This window comes from Bubalus kerabau, chromosome 1 (assembly GCF_029407905.1).
Source record: "Bubalus kerabau isolate K-KA32 ecotype Philippines breed swamp buffalo chromosome 1, PCC_UOA_SB_1v2, whole genome shotgun sequence".
Classification (NCBI taxonomy): domain Eukaryota; kingdom Metazoa; phylum Chordata; class Mammalia; order Artiodactyla; family Bovidae; genus Bubalus; species Bubalus kerabau.
The window spans coordinates 226762761-226787831 of NC_073624.1; the positions used below are offsets into that span (position 1 = coordinate 226762761).

At 41.6% G+C, this 25071-nt stretch overlaps 1 protein-coding gene across 25 annotated transcripts in view; it reads right to left on the bottom strand.

Annotated features, from left to right (window-relative positions):
- The window catches only part of PPP2R2B (protein phosphatase 2 regulatory subunit Bbeta), a 705283-nt gene that overhangs the window by 103949 nt on the left and 576263 nt on the right, over positions 1 to 25071 (bottom strand). For 22 of the 25 annotated variants that reach the window (XM_055557503.1, XM_055557439.1, XM_055557489.1 and 19 more), the window contains 3 exons: positions 24784 to 24881; positions 21429 to 21594; positions 14566 to 14678 (listed from right to left, as the gene is read on the bottom strand). In XM_055557503.1, the coding sequence (XP_055413478.1) occupies positions 14566 to 14678; positions 21429 to 21594; positions 24784 to 24881 (377 nt within the window). The remainder of the gene's footprint in view (positions 1 to 14565; positions 14679 to 21428; positions 21595 to 24783; positions 24882 to 25071) is intronic. The other 3 variants (XM_055557586.1, XM_055557593.1, XM_055557580.1) reach the window with 2 other exon arrangements.

A 25071-nucleotide genomic window follows, 5' to 3' on the forward strand; every position in this document is an offset into this window, starting at 1 on the left:
TATGGGAAATAAAAGTGTCAGCTGAACTACACAGTGGATTAATGGCACGAATGAGTCATATGCGGGTACAAGCTCTTTATCCCGTTGTGGACCGGCACTGGGCCAACGACCACATTTTGAGTAGACTGTTAAAAAGAACGGTAATCCCATGAATTGAGAAAAGGGTTTTTCATGGTCAAATAGGTTTGGTGGTAAATAATGCACATATGATCTCTTCTTCGACTTGGATATATTCATATATTAAACGTCTTGAGAAACTGCAAAGTAAATAAATTTGTTTAAATGTATTTAAGCTAGGATTTCCCAGATATTCTTCAGCAATAAACATTTGTGAGCATGTATGCTTGTATGTTTGCTTTTTCCACTGCTTTTAACATTATTTCTGGTAAAGAACATGAACTCAACTGATCATCTGATAAACAAAAAATTACAAGAGTGTGATCTACTCTCCTCCACTCAAATACACACAATTCTAACATCTTTTTGGTTGAAATTCCTTCCCTTCTGGCTCAATCATTCTAAGGAAACCAGAGAATTTAATCTTTTTTCCATTGATAACAATCTCCTTTAACATAAAGCCACACTTATAAAATATTTTCTCCAACCAGTTTCTTACTTTTATGCACCAAAGAAAAGAAAGTATCTTCCTCTATACTCTCATCTCTAGAAAAATACTTAAAAGCTTTTTCTCTGATAAGGACAGGCATTTAAAATCAGTGCATCAGTTGAAGTCTGGTTTGCAATGTCCTAAGATCAAAGTGTTTGCATTTTCTACTGAATTTGATTCCAAATCCATTTGTGTTAATCATTTTCTAGAACACTCTTACATGTAATGACCAGAGGCCCTAATATTCTTCTTGTGATTGCAAATGACTTTTTTGCATAACTTGGGAGCAAAAGGAAGTTAGGCTCATATTTTGATCTCTATTTAAATAAGTCTAATTGAAAAATACTACACATTAGCTCTAGGCTATGTTAACATTCTAAGGTTTCCTGAACAATGAGCTCCTCCATACTTGTGCTGCATGCACACCTACACACACACACATACACACACGTGTTGTTTCAGGGGCTGGACCTCACACCTGTCACTCCAGCCAACAGTGAGCTCACATTGGAGAGCCAGGACCTGGTCTGGGGACAAGGTCTTTCCCATGACACTCATAATTCAGATAATTCCATCCGAAAGATGTAGAAAATGTAGATACTTGTAATCCTCAAATCATCCAACTATGTCTTGGATTTTCCATTGACTTTAAAAGTATACAGAGAGCTCTTTAAAGGAAAAGATGAAGAAAATTATTCTAATTACTTCTTTTTTGAGAAAAATCCATCTGGGTCAGTGTGAATTAGGTTTGACATAATGATAAGATCCTGGCTCGCAAAGCCTGGAAAAGATTGGCAGCCTGCCCTGTCCTGGCCGTGTCTCCAAAATTCAGACCTTCCCTGGTGGCTCAGTGCCACCAGGGACCACAGAAACTGTGGTCAGAGACCACAGAAACATTGAGATTTCCTTCTCTAATACAATCCTTTTCTTCTTCCGATACTAGTGGACTTTTCAGCTTCTCGCTGTCATGGAGTGTATCTGTGGGGACTGTCATTTACTGTTAATAGTTTCTATCACATTCGAGAAGCCACAAATGCCTTCCAAAGGGGTTGGGAGCAAGGGACAAAGAAAAGTTGATCTTAAGCCAGGTATAGGATTCTGCTTATATTTACGTTTATCTTGGATCTAATTACTACGTGGTAAATGCAGCATAACAAAGGTCACTTTGAGATGAAAGAAAATATTTTATTGCCAGTGAAAATGCTCTGAATCTAAGGCAGTTTCGGAGGCTCAGTGCAAACACACGTTCAAAATAAAGCAGAATGGATGGCTGGATTTGCTCTTATCAAAACATAATGCTGCTTTGAATTTTTCCAAAATATTCATCAAACTTTCTGGAAACTCCTGGTGTCCAAATGAATGACGAGATGGAAAAGGAAAGGAGAAAGGTAATGACATACACTGAGCATCCGGTGATGATAAGGCATCCTGTCAGTACCATCAGCACGTTACTCTAGTTTACAGCATGACCTCTGTGAGGAGAATGCAAGATGAGTTCTATTTCACAGGCATTCGCTGAGATGTGGTCAGAGCTTAGCCCTTTCTTGGAGGTTCTGTAACGTGCTGTTAAAGATCACAGACTCTGGAGTCATACTGAACCTGGTTGACAAATGTGACTCTGCCTCTTAGTAGCTGTAGCCCATGGGCAAGTAGCTTCAGCTTTCTGAATCAAATGTCCATGTCTGTAAAATGGGGATGAAAACAGTATTGAAGCCCGTAGGACTGCTATTGGGCTGCAATGAGATGGGGCTTTCCTGTGCCTAGCAGGAGGCTGAAATGAGCCTGGCTTGTAGAAGAAACTCACACTAAATTACTCACTGCTTGTAAAGGCAACCAATAACACTGGATAACAATGTTGCCCTCAGATTATTCTGTATAGAACCTTGAGGTAGGAAGAGGGAAGCAGGCAAAGAAAGAAGTTACAAAATCAAATCAGAGACCTTTGGAGTTCTCCTCATCAGTCATTATGCCAGTGGTACTCAAGCCTAGCAGATATTCAGAACTGCCTGGAATATGGCTGAGAACTATGGGTAAATCTCTTGGCCCTGTGCTTGGAGATTCTGAATTGGCCAGCTGTGGATGATTTAAGACATTCTTAGAATCTGATGATCACCCAGATTGGATGAACCATGGTCTAAACCCATGCATCCTTTCTGCTCCAAATCCCCCCTCCCCCCAACAAAACAGAAACTTCACCTGTGCCCAAGGTTCCAGCAACTTCTACCATCTACTTCACCATTGTTTTTTTTCTCCTAGCCTCGGTTTACTCATATTTTGGTTTATATCAACTATTCAGATGAATATATCAGGCATTCTATTTTGCACAAGAGGCAGAATAGTAGAATGGATTTTAGAATCATAAGAGACATGAATTCAGGTGCAAGGACTATTACATACTAGTGTCTGACCTCAGGCAGGATATTTAACCAATCTGGCTTTGGGTCCCACATCTCTGAAATGAGGTTTATTTTAGTACCTACATGCACATATGCATGCTCAGTTGTGTCCAACTCTTTTGCGACCGCATGGACTGTAGCCCTCCAGGCTCCTCTGTCCATGGGATTTTCCTGGCAAGAATACCGGAGTACGTTGCCATTTCTTTCTCCAGGGTACCTTCCTGACCCAGGGATTGAACCTGTGTCTCCACATTGCAGGCAGATGTGAGCCACCCGGGAAGCCCATTTTAGTACTTACATTACAGGTTTACCTTGAAGATTAAAGTAGCCAAAGGAGCATCTCTGGAAGAGAGCAAATGCTAACAAGTGCCTGCTGCTCTTATTGTTATTTCAGTGGAAGTAGTTCCTTTGTCTCACTGAATATTAGCCAAAGAACAGGACAGGGACGTCTACAACCATCACCCCTAAAAGGCGAACGTGTCAAAATACCAAGGCTTGGTGGGGAGGGTAGTGCCTGAGATTCCTGTGGAGTGCTTTCTGATCCCATAAATGAAACCCCATGATACAGACCGACAGAATCAGATAATGATGGCAATCAATAACGATAACAGAAATGATTATTTATTTTCATAAACACAGAGTATGTGCATCCCGCTGAGTTACACACATCACATGCCAGCATCCACTTGCAGGGCAGTCAATCAATGGGGGATCGCAATATCCCCCCGCGGAGACAGGAGGGGGATGAGCGGAGGTTGAGAAATTACCCACCCCAGAGTGACACATTCACAAAGTTAATCTAATCCAGGGGCCGTCCGGGTGCCATTGTGAGCCTGTGAATATGGAACAGCCTTGATTGATTGTGCACTGCAGTAGCTAAATACTTCATTGTTACTTGCAACAAACATAAGGAAAGGAAGGCTGAAACTGTAAAAGGGTTGGCTCTAAAGCCCCCAGAGCAGCACAAACCACAAAGTGAAGTCTAGAAAAATTAAAAATGGGTAGGGGAAGACTGTATCTGTGTCCTAAGAGGCCTCTGTTGTCAAAGTGTAAGCCCAAAATGAAAACCTAAGGTGCTGATGGCGATCCTGCCTCAACCAATAATTTGCCCCACCATGGGCCTGGGATTACCCATTCTCCCAGAGTGAGCGCCCCCACAGTTATCACAGGGGCAGCAAGAGAGCACAGAGGTTGTGTCTAGACAGAATGCATCTGATCCTCAGTTCTGCCTCCCAGAGCCTCCCAGTTCTTCCTCTTTTCTTGTGGAGATAATCACATCCAGGTTATCAGAAACAGGCGACTAACAGTGCATGTCCTGCTTGACTCCCAAGATCCTTGGAGCATTAAATGATTACCGTTTCCCCCCATTGCCCGCCCACTGCCCAGCATGAAAGATGCATCCTGCAAAGTCTTTCCTAGTCTTACCCCTCTGTTCTTCCTCTGAACGACCATGGTGATCTCCTGTGCTTTTCTCTGGATGCTTACCTGATTTGGTGTTTCTCAAAGTCTGACCCAGGGATCACCTGTATCAGAATCCCCTGGGGGCGGTTTCTAGGAGGGAGCTGGTCAGTAACAACATTGGGTACGACTCAGACTTTTGTCCTTTGAGTTGCTCCATCTTGACAACTGAACTCGCACAGTGTGATAACCTAGTGACTGCACTGTTTTCATCAGTCACATTTTTACAAATAGGTAGACTCATTCATCGGAGAAGGCGATGGCACCCCACTCCAGTACTCTTGCCTGGAAAATCCCATGGACGGAGGAGCCTGGTAGGCTGCAGTCCATGGGGTCACGAAGAGTTGGACATGACTGAGCGACTTCCCTTTCTCCCTTTCCCTTTCAGACCTTTGTAACCAGAATTCCTAGTGCTGAGGCCAGTGACTGTGTTCTAAAATATATATACAAGTGACTGAGGGGCACTGTGCTTTGAAATCCACTGCTTGAAGTGATTTCAGGTTGTAGCCATCTGTAATGCTCCCCTCCTTGCTCCTGGATGGCAGTGTGCTTCACCCATCTTTGTAAGACCCACTTTGTAGTATGTACTTCATACAATGCCTGGTGCGTAGTAGGCACTCAATAAGTAGGATAACAAAATGAAAAGTCCTACGTGTCGATGTTATTATTCTCACTGTCGTCTAGATCAAGAACCACGCAATAAATAGTTCTGTATGATGGTGACTGGGCAGGAGCCATGGGATCAGACAGACCTGGCCTCTTTTCTGGGCTTTGCCACTTATCATCTATGAGGCCGATGCTTATCTCCCTGATCTCCTCTTTACGCATCTATAAAATGGGCATGATGCATAAGCCACAGGACTGTGATGATGAACAAACTGTAAAATGTACATAAAACTGCTCAATGCAGAGTCTATCACTAGTAAGGGCTGAATCAACGCAGCTGCTTTTATTAGTAAGCTTAAACCAGTGGTTTGTTTAATCATTTCCCTAAAAAGCAGACCAGGCAGTTTAACTAGTTGCTTCACCAAAATGATCACTTTTGGGAAAAAAGTGTGTTTAGCCAACCTGTCGAATCCCATGACCTATTAGCAATAATCCTGAAGATTCAGAATTCAGAGCTGGTGAATGCCCATGTTTATTTGCCATGATGCCTTAGACTATGGCTAGGAGGGTGTCTAAATTGCTACCAATGGGATGTGCAAACATCAAGGTCATTTCAGGTGGAAAATGTTAGTCCAGTAATGTCACACAAATGTGTGTGTCCTTTCTTTAGCAAGTGGTATAGGGAAAGCTGGACAGCTGCATGTAAATCAATAAAGTTAGAATACACCCTCTTGCCATACACAAAAATAAACTCAAAATGGCTTAAAGACATGACACCATAAAACTCCTAGAAGGGATCACAGGCAAAACATTCTTTGGCATCTTTGGCATAAATCATACCAATGTTTTCTGAGGTCAGTCTCTCAAGGCAACAAAAACAAAAATAAATGGGACCAAATTAAGCCTATATATACAAGCTTTTACATAGCAAAGGAAACCATAAACAAAACAAAAAGACAAACTTACAGAAAGGGACAAAATATTTGCAAATGATGGAACTGACCAGGGCTTAATTTCCAAAATATACAAACAGCTCATACAGCTCAACAACAAAAAACCAAACAACCCAATCCAAAAATGGGCAGAAGACCGAAATAGACATTTCTCTCAAGAAGAAATACGGATGGCCAATAGGCACATAAAAAGATGCTCAATGTCTCTAATTATTAGAGAAATGAAAATGACAACTATAATGAGGTACTATCCCACAGAGGTCAGAAAGGCCATCATCAAAAAATCTACAAATAACAAATGCTGAAGAGGAGGTGGAGAAAAGAGAACCCTCTTACACTGTTGGTGGGAATGTAAATTGATATAACACTTATGGAAAACAGTATGGAGGTCCAGTAAAAAACTAAAAATAGGACTATCATATGACCCAGCAAGCCCATGTCTGGGCATATACCCAGAGAAAACCATAATTCAAAAGACACATGCACCCCAGTGTTCACTGAAGCACTAATTTATAATAGCCAGGGCATGGAGGCAACCTAAGTATCCATCAACAGAGGAATGAATAAAGAAGATATATATGTATATGTATATATACAATGCGGAGGAGGAAATGGCAACCCACTCCAGTATTCTTGCCTAGAGAATCCTGTGGACAGAGGAGCCTGGTGGGCTGCTGGTCATAGGGTCGCACAGAGTTGGACACGACTGAAGCGACTTAGCATGCATGCATGCATTGGAGAAGGAAATGGCAACCCACTCCAGTATTCTAGTCTGGAGAATCCCAGGGACAGAGGAGCCTGGTGGGCCGCCGTCTATAGGGTCGCATAGAGTCGGACACGACTGAAGTGCTTAGCAGCAGCGGCAGCATATACATAATGGAATATAACATATACACACAATGGTACACACACACACACACACACACACACACACAATGGAATATTACTCAGCCATAAAAAGGAATAAATTGTGTCATTTGCAGAGCCATAGAGGGACCTAGAGAATGTTATATAGAGTGAAGTAAGTCAGAAAAATAAATATCGTGTGTTAACACATATATTGGAATCTAGAAAAAATACTACAGATAAACCTATTGGCAAAAGAAATAGAGACATAGACACAGAGAACAAACACATGGACATTTGATAGGGAAAGGAGATTGATAAATTAGAAGATTGGGATCGACATACATACACTACTATATATAAAATAGATAACTAATGAGAACCTACTGTTTAGCACAGGGGGAAAAAAGGTACTATCTGTAGGACAAATATTAAATTAACCTTAAAAATGTATTTCAATATATAGTTCAGTTCATTTCATTTCAGTCGCTCAGTTGTGTCCGACTCTTTGTGACCCCATGAATTGCAGCATGCCAGGCTTCCCTGTCCATCACCAACTCCTGGAGTTCACCCAGACTCATGTCCATCGAATCAGTGATGTCATCCAGCCATCTCATCCTCTGTCGTCCCCTTCTCCTCCTGCCCCCAATCCCTCCCAGCATCAGAGTCTTTTCCAATGAGTCAACTCTTCGCATGAGGTGGCCAAAGTACTGGAGTTTCAGCTTTAGCATCAGTCCTTCCAAAGAACAACCAGGACTGATCTCCTTTAGAATGGACTGGTTGGATCTCCTTGCAGTCTAAGGGACTCTCAAGAGTCTTCTCCAACACCACAGTTCAAAAGCATAAATATACAGTAAGTGCAGACAAATATTGTTTGACTCCACTTATACGAGGTATGGATGGAACAGAATATTAGTCATGAAAAAGAACAAAATAATGCCATTTGCAGCAACATGGATGTATCTAGAGACTATGTGAAGTAAATCAGAAAGAGAAAGATGAATACCACATGATATCACTTACATATAGAATCTAAAATATGACACACATGAACCTATCTATGAAAAAGAAATGACGTAGAGAACGGATTGGTGGTTGCCAAGGGTAGAGGTTTGGGGGACAGCTGCAGTGGGAGGTGGGGTAGCAGATGTAAGCTTTTATATATGGAATGGATAAACAGCAAGGTCCTATTGTATAGCACAGATAACTATACTCAATATCCTATGATAGACCATAATGGGAAAGAATATAGAAAAAAGAACGTATATATAACTGAATCACTTTGTTGTTCAGCAGTAACTAATACAACATTGTAAATCAGCTATATTCAATAAGAAATTAAAGAATGTGTGCATCCTGAACTGACAGAACTAGTCACGAGCAGAAGGCACATGTGTGAAAACATGATATAATTAACCTTTATTCTAAAAAATAGCGCGTCTATTGTGTGCTCAGCTTTCGGCAGAAAAGCCTTTGCAGCCATCACCCTTGCCCTCCACTTCCCCCAAATGTAGCTCATACATTAAGAAAGCCTTGCCAAAGAATTTCAAGAGTCCCAAATAATGAAATCCCCCTGCTCTGAAACCATGAATTAGTATTTTCTTAGGATGCAGCTGTAGGGAATCATAATGAAAAGCATCAGATTTGGGGTCAGATGGACTAGGTTCAAATCCCAGTGCCGCCACTTTCTATCCTTGAGATTTTGAGCAAACCTTTACTGAGTACCCAGCATGTGCCTGAGCTACAGGAGAGAAGACGCGTGGTTCCTGCTTTCTAGCCTACGTTCCAGGGAAGTGGGAGGGGAGGCCAACAGTGGACAAATGATACATCTGGCCAGGAAAAACGCTAAGACTAAAGGGGCAGTGGTTTTGGTGGGAATGTAAATTGGTACACCTATGGAAGACAGAATGGAGGTTCCTTACAAAACTAAAAATAGAAATGCTATATGATTCTTCAATCCCAGTCCTGGGCATATATCCATACACAACTGTAATTCAAAAAGATATATGCACTGTGGACTCCTTTTTAAAAAAACTTACTCTATTAAGGCACTTGTTTATTTTTATTGATGCACAGCTCATTTACAATGTGTTGGTTTCTGCTGTGCAGCAAGGTGATTCAGTTATACATACTATACATTTTTTTGGTATTCTTTTCCATCATGGTTTTTCAGAGGATACTGAGTACAGCTCCCTGTGCTATACAGTAGGACCTTATTGTTTTACCCCTTACTTTTTGAAGTAGTATTTCCACACCCATGGATCTTCTGTGTGCCTCCTAGGGCTCAACACTGAAACCTTCTCATAGGCTACAAGAACTTCAGTGCCACTGTGCTTATCCAAACTCTAGCCAGCCTCCAGAAGTTAACATAACATTATAATATTCACAGTAAGAGAGGATTATAAGAAGAAACAAAGAAAAAAGGGGCAGGGTAAGCATAGCGAGAGTGAATGGGAAGATGTGAGTGTGCTGTTTTTCTTACAGAATTCTAGGACAGTTTCTCTGAGAAGGTGGCACTTGAGCAGAGAAATGAAGGAGTGAGGCTTTGGATGATCTAGAAAGGATAACAGAACCTACTGAGAGAGTTAGGACAAGATGATACAAGGATATATGATCCAGCATCTGGCCTGTAGTAAGCACTCAATAAACTTGGCTATTATTATTATTATTAGCTATAAGGAATATCCATTAGAAAGCATGAGTTCATTATATCCCCTTCATTTTGCAGGGGGCTGGTTATGGCAAGCCACAGGTTGGGAGCCCACACCTTCCAGACTCAATATTTATATCATAACTGGTTCAAAAGCACATTTCCACCTGGCCTGAGTTTCCTCAGCAGCTGAGCCTAATGAGGGAAATAATAACTCTAGGTTCATTCTGCACGGACACATGCGCTAAGTGTGATTTCTCACCGCCCAGCTCCCCTCCTGGGCTAATTAAATTACTTCAACTGTGAGTTTCTGTTGCCAAGAAAGGGCCTCCTAGCTGTGGGCTTTGGGAAGTTGAAAAGAAGGGCATGAAGACTCCTGCTAACTAGAACTATGTAAGACCTCAAGGTGAAGTCAGGGGTCTGGAAATGTGTGTGCATGTGCGGATGAGAGAGGAGAAAGGGAGAGAGAGACACACACACACAATAACAGCACTGATTATTAAGCAAACTACTTAAAGGCCCAGTGTCTGTGTCCAAGTTGAAGAGTCATAGCTCCTGATCTTTAGTCCCAGCTTGGAAGTACCTGGGTGACAGACACTGGGTAAGTCATTTCCCTCTCTGAGGCAGCATCAGGTTGAAGGGTTCAGGGCCCTATAGATCAGGGTTTGATGCTTAGCCTTGCCTGGTCTCAGACATCTTACTGAAACTCTGAAGCTCACAGGTCCAGCGGAATTTAACAGTGAACTGTACCTCATGAAGCAGCCAATGCAGATACAGTGTGCAACATGGCATATGGTCAGTGCACAAGAAATACCAGTTCCCAGCATCTTCACCTGCCAAATACCAGTCCTGCCTACCCCACTGACTGGTCTGAAGATGAATCAGGGAATTAGGTAAGTAAACAATTTGTGATAAAAATGGTATTTTACAGCTTATAAGGTGTTATTATTAAACTCTCATCATGATTATTACTTTGAATGTTATAATACTTAGTAGGAGATACAGGGTTCATAGAAGTGCTTCTCATAGTCTCTGTGGGTAATGAGTGAGGGGATTTGAAAGGTTATCTTGCGTGAAAAAAGGAAAAAAAAAAATAACCACACTTGTACTTTGAAAAGCTGAGCCTCCCAGCACTGAAACATAACAGGTTCATTACTCAGTAAGGATTAATTAGCTGTCGGGTATTATTAAATATTCTCACTCTCAAAATCCACGAAGAACTGGAAACTATGAAAGTGAACGAGAGGTAATCACAGGACAGGGAAGGGGAAAAAAAGCCACAATTGATGGCAATGCAAATTTCAAGAGCAAAGCATGTTAGTAAATTATGGTCTGATTAATATCACATCAGCTTATTCTCTGTTTGGAGTCACTGTTCTGAAACAATGGTTTTCAGGGTTGCCTGGTGTTTCTTCTTCTACCACTGGAATCAGAGAGAAAGAAGGCTGGCCTTTTCAGTGTTTGCACTGAAAGAATGCCGGAGTGTGGATATTTACACTGAAATGAGGATACTGGAAAGCCTAGGAAGGGAGATGAGAGTTTTACAATATGATAATGAATGCATTTTGTGAATTGGTATATTAACTGTTGAGATGATCCAAAAGTAACAGAGGCTCATAAAAAACTAGAGCCTGGAAGAGCCTTAGAGATGCTAAAAGTCCAGGGATAACAGATCCCTTTGTCTCAATCACCAGGGGCTCATGATAAAAATACTAATCCCTCTGGACCCCTCAATTTGCTGCAGAGGATCACTGGGATTGAGTCCTGGGAATCTCCATTTATAACTGGCTCCATTTATAATGGTTGCAAGACCACTGCCGTTATGCAGTCCTCTGTTGAGTAGCTTAGAAACTAAGTGTGGAGAGAAGAAATGTGATTCATTGGCCCAGGGTAGTTCACCGGCCCACAGAGAGTTAATAAGACACAAGAACCAGAACTGGGGTTTTCTAAGTCCCAGCCACCTGTCAGGGTCTCATTCCATGTTTGATATGTATAAATCCACTTTATAACATCGCTGTGTCATTCTGGGGACAATCTCTGTGCAAGTGAAATTTACAGAGTCATTCTCTCCTCTTTATCATGGGAATGGAATTCTCCTAGAGGCTAAACAGATGTATGAAATCTCACTGGATGCATGGATGGCTGGAATTCATAGTGGAGCCTGGAGGTGGCACCTGAGAAACTCCACCCACAAAGTGAACACAGGCAAGGTAACATCTGGGCAGAAGTTCATGTTATAAACTCCCCAGTGGTATCCTGATCCATTTCCCGCATAGGACTGCAAAGTCCTGAGGGGTGAAATACTGTCTTACTCTTTCTGTATCACCAGCACTGTGCTTGCCACTTAGTAGACATCAGTCAATACCTTAAGCAGTGATGACAACAGTATAAAAATTATACAAACAGGAAAATAGGAATTTTCTCAAACATGTAGACGACCTACTATCACTAGGGGGTAATCAGTTCAGTTCAGTCACTCAGTTGTGTTTGACTCTTTGTGATCCCATGAACTGCAGTACGCCAGGCCTCCCTGTCCATCACCAACTCCCAGAGTCCACCCAAACCCATGTCCACTGAGTCGGTGATGCCATCCAACTATCTCATCCTCTGTTGTCCCCTTCTCCTCCTGCCCTCAATTTTTCCCAGCATCAGGGTCTTTTCAAATGAGTCAGCTCTTCGTATCAGGTGGCCAAAGTACTGGAGTTTCAGCTTCAACATCAGTCCCTCCAAAGAACACCCAGGACTGATCTCTTTTAGGATGGACTGGTTAGATCTCCTTGCAGTCCAAGGGACTCTCAAGAGTCTTTTCCAACACCACAGTTCAAAAGCATCAATTCTTCAGCTCTCAGCTTTCTTTACAGTCCAACTCTCACATCCATACATGACCACTGGAAAAACCATAGCCTTGACTAGATGGACCTTTGTTGGCAAAGTAATGTCTCCGCTTTTTAATATGCTGTCTAGGTTGGTCATAACCTTCCTTCCAAGGAGCAAGCGTCTTTTAATTTCGTGGCTGCAATCACCATCCGCAGTGATTTTGGAGCCCATGAAAATGCTGCTAATGAGAGCAATACTAAACCATCAATAATGAATCCTCACAACAATCCTAGGAAGTAGTGACCATCCCTCATCCCTGTTGTGCAGATATGATATGGCAGGCACGAGGTGCTTAAGTCATGTGTCCAAGGCCCCAGCCAGAGAGGAATGGAGCCAGAATTCTATCCCAGGACAGACCAACTCAATGTTCATACTCTTCACTACTCTGCCTTTGGGTCTCCAAAACCTCTGAGTAGTTAGAGCATTGACCCAGTCTGATAAGGTGGATGTCCATGGCCATTCTCCATGTTGAAGGCACAGGCAGACAGGAGGAAACAGTTTGTTGGCCCAGAATGTTTCTGGCCCACCAATGTTTGTTGGCCCAGAAGACTCTCAGTAGAAGAGCAGGTATCAACCACTACTGCATACACATGCAACAGCCCAGGTCTATAGCCAGCAAAGAGTCTGTGCTCAAAAAGCATCTGCTGAATAACAGATGAGCAAGTGAATGAATGAATGAACAAACCAACATCCAGATAATCATGGAACTCAGTGATCATTCGGTTCCCACATCTGTCTCTAAACATAGGGAAACAACCTCTTTTTCCTGCAAGTACTTCTGTGTCTGGGCTTCCTATGTGGCTCATTGGTAAAGAATCTGTGTGCCAATGTAGGAGACATGGCTTTGATCCTTGGGTCGCAAAGACCCCTGGAGAAGGGAATGGCAACCCACTCCAGTATTCTTCCCTGGAAAATTCCATGGGCAGAGGAGCCTGGCAGTCTACAGTCCATGGAGTTGCAAAAAGAGTTGGACATGAATTAGCTACTAAACAACAACTTCTACATCTCTTTTCCTAGGTTTTGGTCTTTAGTACAGCTGCTGGCATCTGAAAGCACATATTTTACCCAATTCAGGAAGTTGCCTGGAGCCAGGGCTGGTCTCAAAACCTGCCTGCTTTACCATTCACATTGAGCACTCCAAAACTAAAGTCATCACCCAGTCCTAAATCATTTTACTCTTTATCTAAAGGGCCATCCTTTAAAAGTCAGCTTTTAGAAATCCGTTTCTAACACCATTTCCCTGCCAGACCTATCCTGGTCTCCCAGAACCAAACATAACTTCTTCCTCCTCTGATCAAACTGCAGCTCTGACTCTCACTGCATTTATCTCACTCTGTGTAGTGTTATAAACATTTACATATTAGTCCTACACATCCTCTTTTCTTACCAGACTGAACACGTCTGAATGGCAGGGAGGAAGCTACCTAGACTAAGAGTAGAGATCATTTCTGGAGTACCAGCCATGGAGTAAGGGCTTTCCATCCATACTGCATTTTAGCCTTAGAAGTCCACACACGGTGAGGCACTAGGGTCACTGTTTTACAGACAGAGAAACTAAAAATAACTTGCATGACTGAAGTCCAAAAAGAAAATGTGACAGGAAATGCTACTTAATACTCTGCAATGGGCTATATGAGCAAAGAATCTAAAAAAAGAATGGATATATGTATAACAGATTCACTTTGCTGTACAGTTGAAGCTAACACAACACTGTAAATCAATTATACTCCAATAAAAATTAAATAAAAAATGAAAAAGGAACGTGATTATGTAAGTGGCAGAATTCAAATCCAGGCCTGTGCCTGTTTGATTTAAAAGTTCATGTCCTGCATCACAAGATTCCAACTTCCCATATGAGTAGTCCTATCCCTGTACCTTGAAGATGCTCAAGATGCTTTTGATGAAGGGAACAGGCTGAGGCTAGGAACATAGTACTGTGTAGTGGTCCTGTGGGCAAGGCCTTGGTGACAAAAGGAAATGCGTGGCCTTATAGTCATCACAGTGTGGTGCCTTCTTGCTCCTTCATCTGCCACCAGAGACTCAGGTAGCCTGGGTTCCTGCCTGATCTCCCTCCTTCACCCCTGAGACTCGTAACCTTCAATAGCAGCCAGTGTGTGGCCAGACTTCCCCTGACCCTGGTTGCCAAGGAAACTGAAAGACAGTTGTGCTCACCCGCAAGGTGGTGATGGTGGCAGGATCTCGCAGCCGGCCCTCCTCATCTTTCAGATTGTAGCCTTCTGGCCTCTTATCACGCTCGCTGACTTTCCACAGCTTCACAGTTTTATCTGTGGAGCAAACCACAATGACAGTGAGAGTAAGCTCGTAAAGAAGTCTATTTTTTTTTTTTTTTTGCAGGATGGGGGTAGGGGTGGTGGGGCAGGGAACAGTGGATGTCAGTGGACGGGACTGCTATGGAAGCTGGCTCATGTCAAGGACTACAGTGTGCACATCTCAAGGTCTTTGAGGGCAGAGTTCATGCTTCCAAAGAAATCCATTTATTGTGCTGAGAGAAATGGCTTCCCTGACAATGGACTATTAAAGCTATAGCTTACACATTAATTGGATTCATTCAATAAAAATACGCCCTGAACCTTGAATAAGAGTAGCCACAACATGTATAGAATTAATGATATAACTATGTTCGCATTTGCCATGGAGAATTTATTCAGTGTTCACAATAACCCTGAGACATAGGTCCAGTGATTGCATCCCCCCTCACTAACACTGTCCCTAGCATGACCCAAAAGGCCCCCCATGACTGGCACCCCTAGGGCCTCACGCTTTATGACCTCACTGTCCACCCTACTTCCTGCCACCTCTCATAGTTCTGCCACCTGGCTTCCTTATAGCTCCCTGTATGGGCTAACTCCTGCCTTTTGCACTAGATTTTGCACTAGCTGTACCTTCTGCCAGGAAAGCCCTTTACCCTCTTTTCACAAGATTTGTTCCTTCACTTTGCTCTCTCTGTTTATGTCCCAACTTCAGAGGAGCCTTTCCTAATTAACCTACAGAAAGATGTTTCCCTCACCATTCTCCATCCCCTCTTTCCGCTTTATTTTTCTTCAGAGTACACTTTACTACCTAGCAACTTAGATATCCTGCCTTCCTCACTAGAACATAAAATCATCGAAGACAGGGATTCAGTCTGTCGTGTTCCTAACTACACCTTCAAGCACCTATGATGGTTGTCGTTATTCAGTTGCTCAGTTGTGTCTGACTCTCCAACCCCAAGACTGCAGCACGCCAGGCTTCCTTGTCCTTCACTATCTCCTGGAGTTTGCTCAAACTCATGTCCATTAAGTTGGTGATGCCATCCAACCATCTTGGATGTTCAATAAATATGGAGTGGATGAATGAATGCATCTCATTTATACAGTGCATCTTGCTAGCAGTACTGAGGGAAGTAACATGAGAAGGAGATTCATCTGAATGCTTTCCCCTTGCCGTCTCTCTTCTGAGTCCCCTGCTGGAAGTGACTTTTCTCACCTTTTACTGTCCCAGGACTTTACACCACTTCCTGATCCCTGTCATTCTCTATAGCAAATAAAACAGGGGTGAGGACTCGAATGCTCATGGGAGGTAGTCAGTGCCAGGGGAATGAGTGAAAGGGCTGGGGTCTCAGGGGAGCTAGAGGTGGCATGCCCCATTTGCAGGCCTTCCATTCTATGTGTTTTTTTTTTTTTAAGTAGAGTTAAATTACAATGTTGTGTTAGTTTCAGGTGTACAGCACAGTGATTTAGTCATATACATATATATATATATATATATATATATTCTCTTACAGATTCTCTTCCCTCATAGATTATTACAAAATGTTGAGTATAGTTTCCTATGCTGTACAGTAGGTCCTTGTTTGTTACCCATTTAATATATAGTAGTGTGCATGTGTTAATCCATTTTTTAAGGAAACAGATTTGGGTCAAATAGATCATGCCTGTGACTGCATGCATTTGTAGGCCTTTCTTATCAGATCCTGCGTTCACTATCTATTCTCATTTTTCTCTGGGATGGCAGGGACTCCATCGCCTCCTCTGTGTCTTGCTCTGTGCTTGCACAGGATGGCTTTGAAAGCAGACAACCTGGGGCCACATTCCCACTCCAACTCCAGCCACCGTGTGGCCGGGGACTGGGATCCCCACATAGTAGGTGCCTACTGGTCTTGGAGTGACACGCAAATGAGAGTAGCAGACAGGGCAGGGAAAGGGGCAGAACAGCCAGTTCAGTTTGAATTGCAGAAATAGGAGTAATTTTTTTAGTATAAGTATGTCCCTAATAGTCCAATCTTACAGACAGAGATACTTAACTTCTCTATGCCTCAGTTTCTTTATTTGTAAACTGGGGAAAGCAAATGTCTTTCTCATGGGATTCTTTGAGGATTAAATGGAAGACTGCATGTAGAGAGTTTAACCCAGTGTTGGGTTTCTAATGGAGAAGGCAATGGCACCCCACTCCAGTACCTTGCCTGGAAAACCCCATGGATGGAGGAGCCTGGTGGGCTGCAGTCCATGGGGTTGCTAAGAGTCAGACACGACTGAGCGACTAATAATGGCTCACAGATGGCGGCTGTTGTTGGCATGAGGAAACTGGGCAACTATTCTGCAATAATAAGATGTTGCTTTAACAGCATAAGATGCATCCCATGACGACATCAGCACATCCTATTTCCTTTCTGCAAGGCTCTGCAGAGGGGAGGAAAGCCATCCCTTTGCCCTGCCTGTGTTAGGATTCCCTAGTTTCTCTGCTCCTCACCTCCCTCCTCCATCTTCCCTCTGCAAGTGCCCTGTCCTCAGCAGTCTGAAGAGCACCAACCACATGGTGAAGTGGGCTTCCTGCCATAATCTGGCTATTCTAACAGAGAAGGGCCCCCGCTTCCTAACATGTGAACATCACGCAGGCTGGTTGTGTCTGCTGGCACTCCTGTCAAGTCTGCTAAGGGTACGATCTGTGCTTTCAGCCCGGCTTGTACTAGGACAGAAGGCAAAGAAGACTCTCCTAGATGCTGGGTTGAATTTAGAACTTTCTATCAATGCTCTTCTGGTCCTCCCCCCCTTCCCGAATACAGACTGCATAATGACCTGCTTTTTAAGGTGGGAAAATGAAACTTGGGCCATATTTATATAGTCACTTGATTAACTACTAACCAGAGATCAGAGTAGATTAGCTACTAGAGCTTGCTGCTACTGCTGCTAAGTCACTTCAGTCGTGTCTGACTCTGTGCGACCCTGTAGACGGCAGCCCACCAGGCTCCCCCGTCCCTGGGATTCTCCAGGCAAGAACACTGGAGTGGGTTGCCATTTCCTTCTCCAATGCATGAAAGTGAAAAGTGAAAGTGAAGTCGCTCGGTCATGTTCCACTCTTTGCGACCCCACGGACTGCAGCCTACCAGGCTCTTCCATCCATGGGATTTTCCAGGCAAGAGTACTGGAGTGGGTTGCCATTGCCTTCTCCTAGAGCTTAGAGGAACCCAAATCAGTGAATCTTAGTACCAATTATTTTCTATTGCTTGGCTTGGGAATGTATTCTATCCTAATGGCAAGACAATTCTCATATTTTTCTTATTATGAATGATAAATTACTATACTGAGAAAGAGAGAAATTAGAGGTAAAACATAAAGAATAAAAATTCTTAAAATCCCTCGAGTCCAGGACCACCATCATTAACCACCGTTATCAACAGTTTACAGTACAGTTAATAATACAGTTACAGTATTTTTTCTATGCATTTTTTGAAGAGGGGTACAAACCTATAATAATATCACATACATAGATTTATATTTCTGATTTTATTCTAAAACTGGTACATATAACTGTAGAAAATGAATATAAAAGTAAAAAAATAAAATAAAACTTTCTTGATTCCACTAGACAAAAACAACTATTATGAAAATTTTGTGTATATCCTTATATTATATTGGATGTGGAATTACATAACTGTTTTTAATAAATGTAACATACTATACATAGCTTATACTATGTCTTTCCCCCAGTCATTTATCTATCTATACAAACATCTATCTCCACATAATGTATAACTGAGAATTAGTTAAAGGTCTAAGAATGGGAGACATTAATAAACTATAGAAGAGTCATACAATGGAATACTATGCAGTCTCATTGAAAATGTTACAGTATTTTAGGAGAAATATTTCACAATTACAAAGATATTCCTGTTACTAAGTGTTATATTATTAAATTAAAAATCTGGTTGCAAAGTTATAGAATATGTCTCATTTTTGGTAAGAAACAGATTTATCCATGTCACTTTGCTATTCCTTTTAAAAAGCCATTAATAGTGGTTCTCTCTGGATAGGAATACTTTCCTTATCTTCACTCTGCTTCTCTGAATTTTCTAAATTTTTTACAGTGAACAATTATTACTTTCATAGCATGAAAAACAAGTTTAGTATACCTTTTCATCTGATCATAGGTATTATGATAGAAGGAGACATCTCAGTAAAGTAAATGTCTCTTCAGCTGGTAAATAATTTTAAGGTCTAGCTTCACAACTGAATGTTGGTTTTATTTTTCATTAAAAACTGTAAAGCTGGGACTGTATTCTAGCAGAAGATTAAAAACTGTACCCAGCTATAATGAGATAAGCACAATTTTTTTTCAAGATAATTGATGGTGAATTCAATTCAATTCCCCATGGTTAGGATGCCTGGAGTCATTCTTGACTTTATTATCACAATTTTTCTTGACTCAGTATCTTGAAGCTTTGTGGATAAAAAAGTCTGAGAAACATGTGGCTGATACCATGAGTAATGGCTTTTTCTTCCTTTCTGCTGGCTCTCTGAGTAGCTTATCATTACTTGTGGCACCTTTAAGCACAATCTTATCATCTATCTTCATTTTCTCTTTTGTACAGTAATTCCGATTGTCTTCCATTAATTTTTGCATGTTAACCTATTTGGCTTAAGGGGAATTCTCAACCTCAATATTAGTATAAAAAAGAAAATCACATATGAGCATGGGGATTTGTCTTCTAAGAATCATTTTGAGATGCTGGTGGCATATAAAATAGCATCCCAAATGGGAAGATAATATCCTTGTTAATCAAAAAACTATTTAAAAACTCAATTAACAGAACATGATGCTATATAATTAATCTTCATTCCATTTCACTGGTTTCTTCCCCATCCCCCCACAAAGTAGTTAATATGCCTTTTACGTCTTTAACTTTTATTATAATAATCAATAGGCTAAATTTCATAATACAAAGCTAGCCTAGAGAAGATAATCAGATACTTTTTCTCTGCCTGAAGTAATTAAGTCAAAATCATCAGAAGTTTCTTCCATTCTAAGTTGTGTTGAGTCTGTTGAGCCTTTGAGTAAAACACAAAACTAAAAGAGAAGAACTTGAAACACATTCACTTTTGGGATATCAAGATCAGAAGATCTCCTGGAGAAGGGAATGACAACCTACTCCAGTACTTCTGCATGGAGAATCCCATAGACAGAGGAGCCTGGTGGACTACAGTCCATGGGGTCCCAAAGAGTTGGACACAACTGAACAACTAACACAAAAATGTAAACAAAACAATAAATACAGTTATGAGGAAGAATTAAATTACTTGGAATCTGGAGGAACAGATGAGTGGAGATCTGGTCATGTTGAGATAAGCTATGCTTGAATAACCCTATGCCGGCTATTTCAGACCATTACTTTATAGATTTATACACTGGCTTTTTACATTTGAGGGATTTGGGGGATTCATATACATTAAAAACTTTCCCTCTTTTACCATAATATTAAAATAAAAATTGTAAGAACTTAGAAAATGAAAACAATAAAAGTAACAAATTGACAAGTCACTCATAATGCACAAGATTACTCATGAAAAATCTTTCAGTGTGTTTCATTTCAGTCTTTAAAAATGTTAATATAGGCTTGATCATTGTATATACACAGTCTGCATTATGTTTTATCTTGACATATGAGCATTACCCTTTCTTAATAAGTGCTGGAGATAGGCAAAAAGCAAACCCAATGTTTCTTGATTTATACTTAAATGTATACTCCTCAAAGACTCACATAGAGGATGATGAAATAAGCCTCTCTCCAGCTTATTTGTTTGGCAGAGGGTGTTTAATTTGTGTATACTAATCCTCTTAATTGTTATGCTATTCAATTAGCACCCTTTTGTATTTGATTTTATTCTGAATTGTTTTGAGCATAGATGGCTTCTTTCAAGTAGGATATTAAAAACCTTTAGAGTTGATAATTCCACTGTATAAAGGCTTAAAGATTAGTACAGAATTGAGTTCTTTTTGCAACCCCTAACATCCTCTCTCTCTGATCCATTTATATCAATTCCTCCCCAAACCAATAAATGATGTAAGCAAAGTGTGGAGGGAAGAAGAGAAGAAACCATTATTACTTGATCCGTTTTTTGATGGCATCCCTGGGTTGGGAAGATTCCCTGGAGAAGGGAATGGCTACCAACCCCAGTATTCTTGCCTGGAGAATTCTATGGACAGAGGAGTCTTGCGGACTATAGTCCATGGAGTCTCAAAGAGTTGGACACGACTGAGTGACTTTCACTTTCTCTACTTTCCTTCCTCTCTTCTTGACCTATGTTCCTAGTAGAGAGCTTGCTTGTGTCAAAGACATCTGCTTTCCAAACCCCCAAGTATATTCAGGGATTAATAACTTCTATCGAGTGTGCCAAACATATAGGGACGGCATGTTTTGTTTCCTGAAACGTGTTCCCAGAATAACATTCAGTGAATCTTAAGACAGGAAGTCACATTCCCAAAACACCTGGAAATAATCTGCATTTGTCAAAAACTACAGATAACAAGTCTCACAGAATTCGGTCATAAATTTGTTATTTTTTTAAAAAGAGTAAGTACAATTTACTGAGTTTCTATTCTCAGTCAGGCATTCTGCTAGGCATCTTGCAAGTATGGTTTCTACGTTTTTCAACAGCCTGCAAGGTGAAAAGGAAAATGGAGGCTAAGAGAGATTGAAACATATAGTTTGCTGACTATATCTCTGAAAACACCAAACAAGGTAAGTCACCTTCACATACCATTAGTAGACAGAAGGAAGTAGGCTGCATTCTGCTGAGGGAGCCATCTTATTTTATTGATTTTTTCTTCTATTTCTAAACTTTTCAGGTAATCGAACTCGGGTTCATGGCTCTGGAATGTGCTGTAAACATTGTATTCACCCCTACGATGAACCTGATTTTTACTCTGTAAGAAGGGAAAAAACACACACACCAAAGATTAAATCACGTAAGCCAATTGAAAATTCACCAGTCCCTTCTTTTTTTGAGCAGGATCATGAGAGGTGGGACGGGCAGACCATGCCTGAGTGGGCTGAGGGCAGGACTATGCTGACCACAGGTTCCTCTTAGCTCAGTGGCCTCATGCCATTTGATTGTGCACCCCTGGTGGTAAATACTGGCACCTCCAATATTTACATACTTTTATTTATAAATTATATACATAAACTGCTGCATGGACATAGGGTGTACATCATAAAATATATGTAGAAATGCAAGTTGAAGTAGGACACGAGTTTTTTTTTTAGGTGACTGTGTTACATGGCATGCAGAACTTCCTAGGCCAGGAATCGAACTCACACCCCCTGCAGTGGAAGCATGGAGTCTTAACCAGTGGACCACCAGGCAAGTCCCAACAACATGATTTTAAAATCAATAGATATTATAATATTTTCTGTCTAATGGATGTCTTAGATGCCCTTAGGAGTGAGTCATCCAGTGCTGATGTCCATATAGATGCATATCAATCCTTCACGAAGAACTGTAGCATCTGCACTCCTCACTGGCCTTTTATAACTCATCAGATCTTCACAGAATCTCTGAGAGATGCCCAGGGCAGGGAAATGGGCCAAACAGGCTCAGAGATATTAAAACAACATGCAGCTTATTAGGATCAGATCTCTCCCTCTCCTTTTCCCATCATGAGTAAAAAAACAGACATGAGGGCAGAGAAGACATGCAGATCATTGGGAGAACTATGAGACTTTACACTGGCTTTCCCTTAGCATCGATTATGCAAAGTGCACACAGCAGGAACTAAATAAATGGTGAGAGAACAGAACATGAAGGGGAGGGGGTGTGGAGAAAGGGACAAGAGAAAGAAGAAAGGTGGACACGAGGAGAAGAGGGTGTTGAGAGAGAGAAAGGAAAGAAGGGGAAAATGGAGGGGAGGTTTGCATTGTGACCAAGAGCCTCAAGATTCAGGCTTGGGAAAATGGTGTGCACAAATTCAAATCCAGGTCTTATTAGGCATTTGTCATAGATGCATGACTCTTAATTAAAGGCTTAAATTAAAAAAAAACAACAACTATTTCTGGGTGGATACTGGACATTCAAACCCAAGCCTCAATTTACTGATAGGTGATGGTACTGATGCCCCCGTGTTAAATGTACTCGTGAGGGCATTGAGGTTCTTGGAGCAAATTCTCCAGGACGGTGTCACTTGAGCATTCATATCCAGGAGTCACCCACAGGAGCTGAGAGGAGATCTGACTTAGATGTTACCACATGTCTGTGTTTCTCAAGCTCAGTGTTCACTCAACCCCAAGCCTTGCCACATAACTCAATGGTGAACTGCATGTTATTATCCTCAACATTTTTCCCTTATTGAACAAAACCACTCACCTTTGGAAAATGTGTCCCCCTCCATTCTACTAATGAATCAGGCTTCCCAAATATTTCAGTAAATTAAAATAGGTGAAACCTATAAATAGCTAATGGGAAACACGGAACAGAATATTACTGGCAACATGCTGCCTTGGGTAATTTATGCTAAACAGCTCCTCTGGTTTCTCTTTATCATTACTATGAACCTAACTGGATTAAAAAAAATTGAAGAAGGTTTAAAAATCAATTTTAAAAGGACTTTAGAGGTTGACATACTTGCTCCTATCCTGTTTACTGCAGAAAGAGCTAGCCCACCTGAACAATAAATTTTTAAGAGCCTTGATTTGCTACCATCCAAATCAGACTGTCAAGTGTGTGGAGTATGTGCCAGACCAATTAGCAGTAGGCAGCTCCAGAAAAGCAGGAAAAATTCCAGGTCACGAAGAGCTATTAGTTTCTACTTGCCAACCACATTTTCATGTTTCCAGGGCCAATGGAATAGGCTGGGTGCCTGAATTAATGCTGAACACTTGAATTCATATAGAACCCCGAGGGATTACCATGCCCTTATAGAAATTAATTGCAAATAATGTGCAATTACCAAATATATCACCTCTAAATGAGACTTCTCTTTTTGGAGGGGAGATGGAACACAAATGGCTTTGAGGCACAAAGCAGGCTTTAAATTGCTAGGGAAGTCTCATGTGAAGCCTCCCTCCCACACGGGGGGCCTCCTGCTATGCAGCACCCGGTGAATCTCCAAGGCAGGCAGTAGCAGATGGGAGAGTCACTTGAACACAGACTGGCCTGCTGTAAGCTTCAGGACCATGCCAGGGGAGGCCAAGGAAATCAAATTGGGCCATAATTCTGTTCTGATGGAACAGAAGCAGACACCCCCAAAAAACTCAATTTATATGAAAAAGAGAAGTGATTCCTAGTGGAACCCAAGTCTCAGGAAGAAATGGGCTTTTAGAGATTCACTTGGAGTTAACGACTCTTGCTTGGAAGGCGTAGAGGATTCAGCTGCAGGGAACTTCATGTCATCCATAGTAAAGTGTTGCCTTCCCAGGCGGTGCTAGTGGTAAAGAACCCACCTGCCAATGCAGGAGATATAAAAGATGTGGGTTTGATCCCTGGGTCAGGAAGATCCCCTGGAGGAGGGCATGGCAACCCATTCCAGTATTCTTGCCTGGAGAATCCCATGGACAGACAGGCATGGTGGGCTACAGTCTATGGGGTCACAAAGAGTTGGACATGACTGAAGTGACTTAGCATGCACGCACATATTAAAGTGTGAGCCACGTTCTTTGCTCAGATGTCATTTTCTGGGATTTCACTCGCTTTGGTAGAGGGAGCTACATTTTCTTTTCTGACCCAAGTTATCCTTTTCACATCTGTTGGGGAAGGGCTATATCTTTTATCCCAGGTATTCTGTTAGGAGTCCCTGAATTTCTATATCCAAGAGTTAACCCTACTGAGAAAGGAGGTGTTACACTCCACAAGCGCCTGTGGAATTTTACAGATCCAGAGAAGTGAGGTCGTTTTGAATGTGCAGTACCCAGGATTGGAAAGGAAGACTTTGTCCAGGAAAGGCTCTAATTCCAGGTGCTTTTGTGAGCCTGTGCAACTGTTGATGTTAATGACTTTTTGGCAGTTTTTAGTTTGCAAGCCAAGCAGCAAGGTTAAGGGCGACACATGAGGATTAAGAAACAGTGGGAGGCCTCCTTTAAAAAGAAGAGAAAATGGGCATTTTGCATTCACTGCCACTTACCTCCTGCTCTCGTTGAAATATTACAACCCGACCCCCCTTGTCCCCTGTCGCTAGTAATTCTCCCGTGTGGTTGAATTCTACCGTAGAGATAATGTCAGCTGAAAAGAAGAAGACAAAGGCAATTTAAGTAACTGCACACTTACTTGCAAACGATAGATAATAGACATACTTTTCTGTGCATTTAAGGGCTTAGGGCTTTGTCTCTGCAGTGGAATTTACAAGGATGTTATGTCCTGTATTTGAAGTGCCACTAGAAGTGGCATTTGGGGAAGTAAATTTCCTAGATGC